The sequence below is a fragment of the Wyeomyia smithii genome, chromosome 3 (assembly GCF_029784165.1).
Source record: "Wyeomyia smithii strain HCP4-BCI-WySm-NY-G18 chromosome 3, ASM2978416v1, whole genome shotgun sequence".
In the NCBI taxonomy this organism is placed as follows: domain Eukaryota; kingdom Metazoa; phylum Arthropoda; class Insecta; order Diptera; family Culicidae; genus Wyeomyia; species Wyeomyia smithii.
Window position 1 is genome coordinate 231,060,423 of NC_073696.1, and position 8,959 is coordinate 231,069,381.

The following is an 8,959-nucleotide window of genomic DNA, read 5'->3' on the forward strand; positions in this document are numbered from 1 at the left end:
ATCTATCTCCACCTCAGCACCAACACCACGGGGACTCCCACGCTCTCTGCCAGCTACCATGTACTTCGTTTTGGCAGAGTTAATGACAAGTCCCAATCGTGCTGCTTCTCTCTTAAAAGGTACGAAAACCTCCTCCACGGCCTTACGGTTGATACCGATGATATCGACGTCGTCCGCAAAACCAAGAAGCATGTGAGATTTCGTGATGATCGTACCGTTTCTTTCGACGTTTGCTCTTCGTGCTGCACCCTCAAGAGCGATGTTAAACAGTAGGTTGGGAGCGCATCCCCCTGCTTCAGTCCATCCAACGTTACGAAAGCGGCTGATGTCTCGCCAGCTATCCGCACGCACGATTTTGATCCCTCCAGTGTCATACGACTCAGCTTTATTAGTTTCGTAGGGAAACCGTGTTCCAGCATGATCTGCCACAGCTCGTTTCTTTTCACTGAGTCGTATGCCGCCCTGAAGTCCACAAACAGATGGTGAGTCGATAAGTTGTACTCCCGGAACTTATCGAGGACCTGTCGCAGGGTGAAAATTTGATCCGTCGTGGAACGCCCTTGTCGAAAACCAGCCTGGTATTCGCCAACAAAGGATTCCGCCTGAAAATGCTCCTTCCACCTGGCTGCAACCGTCGGTTTATCAGTAAGCAGGTTGCCGTCCTTGTCATTACACATGACCGGTACAGGGAAATTCCTGCTTCTGACTCTGTTGACAGTTCTATAGAATCTCCGCACGTCGTTTTCAGCATAGCTGTCCTCCGCGCTGGCGAGCACCTGCTCCTCGTACTCGCGCTTCTTTCGACGGTGGGTTCTATTTTCGGCAGCTCTTGCCACCCTGTACCTCTCTCTGTTCTGACGCGTAGCCGCAGTGAGCAACGGGTACGAACCTTCTATTGAATCTGTATCAAATTATTAAGCTTCGGGTATGTAATAAATACGAAATAAAATTCATTTAAACAAATACTAGTTTGTTTGTTTTTTTTTTTTAGCAAAAAACAGGAACTATGGTTGGCTAATAACTTGGGAAAGTTTGCGTAACTTTTCGCACTACCTTATTTCATTAATTGCCATTTTCAAAAATTTTTTCTATGAGTGGAAAGTTTTTTGGACATCGATTTATCGAGGTTTAAAAAAAATAAATTGAATGTACTTATTTTCAATTTAGAATAACAGAAACAAGTTAATAACTATGATTAAAAATTTCGCACAGGCGAAAAAAACATACCGGCTATTTACAACTGATTGCCCGAAACAATCGTCAAAAGATAGGTTTATTATAACGAAATACAATCGGTCCAGCTTGATTTGGCTGCCCTGTAACACTAGCAGTGAGATTTTTTTATTTCCATTAAGCTATCGCTTAGCAACTCACTGACGTCGTGGGTCTTGCTTTACTGATTGGCATCCCAGCGGCGGTTTCTCGCTGCTGCTTTGCCAAATACCGGGTCACATTATAATTGTAGAAGAAATTTTTACCATATTCAAATGATGCAATCATTATCGCGCAAGCCGGAGCCACTTTCATCAGCCGAGGTGCCAGCCCGGCAAACAGACCTTTGATCCCGTTACTGATGTAGATTCTTCGCATTGTTTCAAACGTTCCTGTACTTTTGACAGGCTGTTTGCGTTCGCCGTTTTCCGCGTAAAGGAATTTTTCACCAAACTCGATCTGCTGGTGTGTTTTTACTACATCGAACGGTACGGTGCAGAAAGCTGACACACTGCCTGCGATTGCTCCTCCGAGGAAACTAAAACCAAAGGAAGGTTGGGTAACGTTGCTGCGCTTTTTTATGCTTTCGTAAGTCGTCCAGTAGATTCCGCTAAACGGTACATCCCGCAAAATAGTCGGGAAGAATCCCTTCCACAACCCGGTGATACCTTGTATTTTTAACATGCTTCGGAAAGCGCGTCCAACCTCGCTGTAGCTAAGCTTTTCCGATTGCATTTTTGTGCGAATAAGTTCCAATGGGTTCACTATGGTCACAGCTAATACTCTGGCGGAGCTACCGGCCACGAGGGGAAGCCAGATAGGCAACTCCGCGTTGGAGCCATTTCTTTTGAGCCAAAATTCTTTCAACCGGAGTCGGAACTGCTCGTATGCCACAAAATAGATAACAGTTGTGGGAAGTGCGAGCACAAGCGTTGGGCTGAGACCGGACCAGAGTGCTGGAACTCCCTCATAGCGACTAATCTTCACAAATGCATCGATTGTACCGTGGAAATGAAGTGCCGGTTTGGACATAGCGGAAATCGTCCCGTTCGGTCCACAGGGGCACAGATGATCCATTAGTCCGTTGCAGTAGAGATAACATTTGTTCGACAGCATCATCTTCTGCTGCGTCTGCAGGCGTGTTTTCACTACATCGAGAGGAGTCACTAAAATTTTGGTGAAAAATGCGTTAAAAACACACAGTTCAAATAAGCACTGACGAAGGCGCTAAGTAAGCGTTGAAATACGTATATGCAAGTGATAAGTGAAAAGTGATAGAATTAAATAATGAAAGTGGATGAAAAGTGTAATGGGTAGCGTTATAACATTTTTGTATTCAGGTAAAATGTACTTACTAAATAATGAAGTGACCAGAGCTCCACTGCATGACGACAGCACCTGCTGATAAGGTCGGATGCGGAAACGACTATCGTCCATGTCGACATCCGCTGCTGAAACGAGCTCCGCTCGCGATCCGGTTGAGGACATAATTTTGTGTAATTATTATAGTTTATCCAACTTACAAAATACAGAATCTAAAAACTGTTTGTCATCGTAATTTTTCTTCACTGTCGTATCGCTAGTTGCTAAGTTGCACGACGCAGCCAGTAGATAGCAGACAATCCTCTGATACGGGTAATACTCTTATCACTACACGTCTCCCGGGCTCAGCGGCATCAGTACAATCTAACAACAGACGAATGGATGTACGGGAAAAATGCGTTTCTTTCAATATATTGCTAATGTCTGTTACGTTTTACGAAATACAATCAGTAGATGAACCGCAAATATCCGGAGCAAAACAGTCGACGAAGAGTAGAACCGGCACGACGATTTTATAGCTAATGTACAGTGTAACCATATTTACGGACTTGTTAGCAAATTGCATTTGCTATCAAAAATTGTTTAGATTTGTGTCTGATTTGCTCAAAACTTAACGATTACCCGAAAAAAAAAATTTACGATGTATTTTGCGGTGATAACAGTAAACGGACAATGTTTTTTACTGTAACCATAAAAAACACGGTTTTTTACTGTAAGCTTGCAAACGATTGTTATCATTACCATGTTTTAACAACGTTTTTTGTTGTTGAATCTACCACCGACAATAATTTTACCATGAAAAACATTGTCAGTGGCTTCCAAATGTATGGGAAAAATGCCTGAAAAAATGCTGTTAAGATTAGGCTGACCAGACGTACCGTTTTGAACGGGACAGTCCCGTTTTTTTTCGAATATTTTTAACTCTCCCGTCTTTTTCCCATTTTGTACCGTTTTCGGATACTCCATGAAAAAATTTTGAATGAAGCTTTGGATTGAAAATTTCCCAAATGGAAAATAAGTTTCCAAGCAGCCAGGATTTCGTATCGTACAGGATCGGGTAGGTGAATCAAAGCAATGAATAATTATTTGGTTAGTAAAAATGTTCAAAAATAAATCTTATCATGTTTCCCGTTTTTCGAACCCATTTGTTCCGTTTTTATAGTTTTTCAAATCTTTAAGATTCCGTAGAACTGTTTCCCGACGACGTAATTTTGCCCTTTTGAATAAAAAAAAAAGTTTGAAAACTAGCTCTAAGTTTCTGGCATTCCTGGAATTTTATGGCTTCCATTTTTCATTTCGTTTTGTGACGTTTTTTATGGCTGCTGTGCTTCTCTAGTCTGATTTGCAAGCAACGTTGCCAGGTATCCAGATTTAGCTGGATTATCCAGATTTTTAAACATGTATCCAGTTAGACAGATTTGATGTCCGATTATCCAGATTTTCCATGAATGATCCAGATTTTATTTTCTCTGTTCCGCAAAAAGGTCATCACTTCAAATTTGGTGCGAAATTTTGCAATTTTGTCACCTCAAATTTCACGTACCCCAAGACTTTTATCCGGAGACTTTACCTTTCACCCCACGAAATGACTTCCAGATTTTTTTTTGCCTTAGGGATCATTCAAATAATACATAACGCTCTAGGGGGTGGGGGGGTATTCAGCGGAGCGTTATATTGCATGTGGCAAACATGTAAAATTGCGTTACATGGGGGTGGGTGGGTATTGAAAATTGCCAAATTCCGCGTTATGTAATATTTGAATGGTTCCTTATCCAGATTTTTAAAAAAATGACCTGGCAACGCTGGCCGTAACGCTAAACGAAATTCAAAAAATCGATTTTCATTGGCACGCTGATTATTTATTACACGGTTCATCTCCCTTTTTGAGCTAGAAATTGACCTATTGACATACAAAATGTGTCACACCAAATATAAATGTTTTGGTTTATGGTAAAGAGTGCGATACTTTTTTTAAATATCGAATTAATTTTAATCATAGTCACAACAAAAGCAAAAAGTCCGAAAACGGCAACATGTATTCATTTATACGATGCTGCTGTTTGTAGTACTTAAACTCTTGAAAAATTTTGAAATTTTAATACATAAAAAGTCTTTTAAGCATGCTTAACAGAATTATACTAATATTATCAGTAGCTGGTTAACAGAACAATTACCCATGTTCATTTTTTATATTATCCTGTAGAAAAAGTTCGCTTTCGGTGTTGCGGCCGGAAACCTTATCAAAGGGATACGTGAACCTTTGTTTACCTTTCCCGCAGCTAGTAGTTGAATATTGCACACGCCTCTTCTATACTGTACATGTTATATGCAGGGGCCTATAAACGTCAACATTTTGCTTACCAATCATAAATTCATCACGGCGGTAGTATTTCATTTCAAATACTTACAAAACTTATCTTATTCATTGAAAGTGCACATTGTACTGAAAACAAATGTTGAGCTCTTGTTTTTTTTTTCATGTAAAACGACATTTACTCGAGAATAAGTCTACCGAAAAAATGGGACGTTTACTCTATTTCACTTGTTTTAGGGCAAACCAACCAAAAAGTGGGTACCAGAAACGCTAGTACCAGAATCAATGAGTGGTAGATGGAAAATGTATGGAGTTTGACAGCCACAAGAGCCCCCTGGTTATATGTATAGACAGCGTCACTGTTATATTTTAACCATCGCGCACACTTGCTATGTGATGAATAATAATGTTCACACGCTAGGTATCTGTCGATAAATCAATATAACCACTGTACTTTCAAGCTTAATACTCACACTCCTATACGCACAGCTCATGTGGTTGCGACTTGCGTTTCGCAGAGTGCAGTGTCGGAGGAAAATGAGCATTCCAGAACAATTTGTCAGATGATGTTGTCATTAGCTGATCCTCTGTTATCACATTTTGCGGTGAAGGTGGCGAACGGTAACGTTTCAGTTGGTATTATTTTGTTTCAAAAATTAAACGACTGTAAACAACAGTTATACTATGTACTCATACAAAGGCATCAAAAATTACACTAAACTTAGTAACCTTATTTATAGTAAAAACAATATCGCACGCTTAGCCTTGGGGCTTATAGCGGTCTCGATCAACTAGATTAGTTGAGAGAATTCGTTATCGATATTGTTTTTGGCACATTTTGCATGTGTAGGATAAGTACAACGATACACCGTGCCCCAGTGCTGAGTCGAGAAAATTTCCAGCTCGAAAAGATCCTCGACTCGATCGGGAATCGAACCCGATATCACAACCGTGTGGGAGAGCTAACCGACCGTCATCGCTAACCACAGAACCACGGGGACCACAACCTTATTTATAGTACTTTATTCTAATTGTCTGCTGTTTCTACTTTTAACCAACATGCTCGTCTGCGAACTATTCTCAAAAAATTCAAAAACATGAGCCAGGAGATGATGGGATGATTTCACCCCACGAAATGACTTCCAGATTTTTTCCAGATTTTTTTTTGCCTTTTCCAGATTTTAAAAAAAAATGACCTGGCAACGCTGTTTGCAAGCGGTAGAGACAGTGATATTGTAATATCAAAAGTTTTCTCGAAAACAGCATCCTTTTATCAAATATGGGAGTGCGTGACGCCACGAATTATTTGCTGTTCAATAATCCCGTCGCCAGCGGTGTCTGGGGCTTTTTGTCTTCGAGTGTAAGTATTGTTAGTTTTGCCCTTCAAATGTACAGAACTAGTTTGCTTTTATAAGTTAGTTCAATTGTTGAAGCTGAAACCAATTTTGTTCTACAAATAAACAATTGATAACAATTTGTCCGCATATTCACATATTTCTACTTTTTCGAAAAGTTTTACGAAGTTACATCAAATTTAGCTAAACTGGATAATGTTCCTACAATCAACAACAAAAATAAATTAGGATTCTTACTAGATGAGCATAGCACCATGTTAACGCTATCATAAGGATCGTCTTGGCAAAAAAAAGCATGTTACATATTCTATTCAAGTCGTTCAGATTAGACTTTTCTTGCATTTTACCAGTTTTTTTATACTCATTACTGTCAGTCTCCCATCAGTCGAAAATGTAACTGTAAACAATAATCCATTTTTAAACATAGAAATAATGAACCTATCAAAGGCTCGACATAATATCTTTTTATAGCTTAGCGCTTATCGCTAACGTTCGATAGATTACGTACTTACGAATCAAAGCAAAATTCATTCTACATTTCATTCCTCAACCGTCAACAGAAATCGAAGACAGCCGCCATCACCCAACAGGCCGCTAGTCAAACCACGAAGGTCGTTGCGGAAACCCTTCCTCCAATGTGGAAGCTACTTGGATCTAATCGGCATATCCTCAAGATAGCCGGTTTGAGCGGCGCCACAGCGGTTATGCTGGGAGCGTATGGAGCGCATCATCATTTCCGCATCGGTGATGACAAGGAGCGTGATCCGAAAACCATATTTGAAATGACAAACCGATACCATTTCATGCACTCGCTAGCGCTTCTAGCTGCTCCACTGGCCAGAAAACCGTATTTGGTAAAATTTGTACATAACTAATATTAAGCACCATGATACAAAAATGTTTTGTTTATAGACCACAATACTGATTACTTCTGGCATGGTGTTGTTTTGCGGAACATGCTATTATATATCGTTCACAAACGATCGTCAGGTCGGAAAATTCACCCCGGTAGGGGGATTCCTTCTGATTTTTGGATGGCTTTCCTTCATACTCTAAATCATTGAACTGCTTTTCTGTTTTTACTCATGGCTTCACAGTAGTTGAATATAACTACGCAAAAACAAGTTAAATATATGTGTTAGTGTCAAAACAAAACAAAAACAGTAAAATGAAATACGTATGTTTCTCCTCGCGGTATTAAGAAACGATAACCTTCGGATCAACGTTGCACCGATCGATAACATACTGCGGCATGCAGAAGGTAGGATTTACTTTGCGCAACCGACTGTCACCCAGCAGGGACAGCGCTCCGAGACCGAACAGCGTATGGAAAATGTCCGGCATATTACCCGTGCGATCCGAAAAGCCTCCCGTTTCCGCATCCTGACAGGAGAGGATAAATTTTTCCAACTTCTCCGAGCTGATCCAGTGAAGCCGTCCCATGATGGTTAACGATGCCAGCACCCACCAGGAATAGCACACATCCGGCAGCTTTTCAGGTCTTCCGTTGAGTCCTCCGCTGGGAAGCTGTCGTTCACAGAGCCACCAGGCTAGCTTTTCACAATCCAGCCTGTGCAGCTGGTCGGTGATGGACAAAAATCCCACACAGCAGTAGATCAGACCGGCGTGACTTTCGGCACTGGGCTTCGAACCGAAGCCCCCGTCGGAGTTACAACAGGACATGACAAAGTTGACAGCTTTCTCCAAATCGATCACGTTCATTTTGTTCTGCAAAAAAAAAACTTCAATGAAACGTTAGCAAACTACCCAAAAACCTACAATCAAGCTGAGGATAGCGACGGCACAAAAGGAAAATCTAGTGTCCACTTCACCCCATTTGTCCCCGAAGAAGCTACCGTCCAACTGCTGTAATGAGCCGACGTATCGCGCTACCGCTTCCGTATCTATTTCCTCCAAACAATCATAAATGCATAGGATCTGTATCGCGCTGAGAGTATACAGTATATGAGGATCATGACCCTCACAAGCGGCGATTCCGCCGCTTAGTGGACATTGACATTTTCGTATAAATTCCAGTATCTCCTGCTTATCAAGTCGTTCAAGCTTGTGCATCAGATCAAGCCCAGTTACGCCCCAATAGATCCCGGACATACGCAGAAATTCGGTCATGCAATACTCCTGTAATGAAATTATGTTATTCTTGGAAGGCTAAGATATTTAAAAGCACTGTGAGTACTAACGTAGTCATTTTTATTGTTCCCATGATTGGCAATGTATTCTACGTGTTTGTCGAATAGCAGTTCCCGGGGTTCATCGCTGATGGATACATCGTTGGTTACAAATGCCTGCAAATATCAGACATTCAATTTACTCTTACCATTCTCTCACTTATCCAAATAGGTAGTTCGACTGACCATACTATTTCCTATTTTTGGTTACTACTTTCCTAAAACACTGTTCTACTTTTGTTAGAAAAATCTATCGAAGATCTCACGCCAATGGCGAAAATGAAATATTGATAAAACAATTTTATTGAAATGACCGTCGAAACAAAACATAAGTCAAATTAATCAGACACTTTATAGTACGAATGGGCGATACTTATAGCGATACCATAGATGGTATTAAAGTATCGATTATTTTGTTAACGCTCTATCCAGGGGCTAGACAGTGAGTAAATTTGAGTTTTTCCGAGTTTAACTGGAGAAAACCTAAAAAGTAAAGAGCGAATCTGAGTAACTCTTGTGTCTATGATTTTGAAGTAGAATACTTCTCAGGAAGTTCGGCTACATAG

General features: G+C 40.7%; 3 protein-coding genes across 3 annotated transcripts; 1 reads left to right on the plus strand and 2 right to left on the minus strand.

Annotated features, from left to right (window-relative positions):
• Nucleotides 1-1,233: 1,233 nt before the first annotated feature.
• On the minus strand, nucleotides 1,234-3,011 carry LOC129729885 (probable mitochondrial glutathione transporter SLC25A40). Its single transcript, XM_055688759.1, has 2 exons — nucleotides 2,568-3,011; nucleotides 1,234-2,378 (listed from the first exon to the last, which is right to left on the minus strand). The coding sequence occupies exons 1-2, from the start codon at nucleotides 2,698-2,700 to the stop codon at nucleotides 1,363-1,365; spliced, it is 1,149 nt and encodes a 382-aa protein (XP_055544734.1). The 5' UTR covers nucleotides 2,701-3,011; the 3' UTR covers nucleotides 1,234-1,362.
• A 3,060-nt stretch (nucleotides 3,012-6,071) lies between these two features.
• On the plus strand, nucleotides 6,072-7,378 carry LOC129729893 (transmembrane protein 256 homolog). Its single transcript, XM_055688770.1, has 3 exons — nucleotides 6,072-6,209; nucleotides 6,765-7,058; nucleotides 7,117-7,378. The coding sequence occupies exons 1-3, from the start codon at nucleotides 6,129-6,131 to the stop codon at nucleotides 7,258-7,260; spliced, it is 519 nt and encodes a 172-aa protein (XP_055544745.1). The 5' UTR covers nucleotides 6,072-6,128; the 3' UTR covers nucleotides 7,261-7,378.
• Nucleotides 7,274-8,752, minus strand: LOC129729890 (geranylgeranyl transferase type-2 subunit beta). The gene is made up of 4 exons (XM_055688765.1): nucleotides 8,580-8,752; nucleotides 8,406-8,510; nucleotides 7,984-8,343; nucleotides 7,274-7,932 (listed from the first exon to the last, which is right to left on the minus strand). Exons 1-4 carry the CDS (start codon nucleotides 8,580-8,582, stop codon nucleotides 7,402-7,404), a joined length of 999 nt encoding a protein of 332 aa, XP_055544740.1. The 5' UTR covers nucleotides 8,583-8,752; the 3' UTR covers nucleotides 7,274-7,401.
• Between the last annotated feature and the right edge of the window lie 207 nt (nucleotides 8,753-8,959).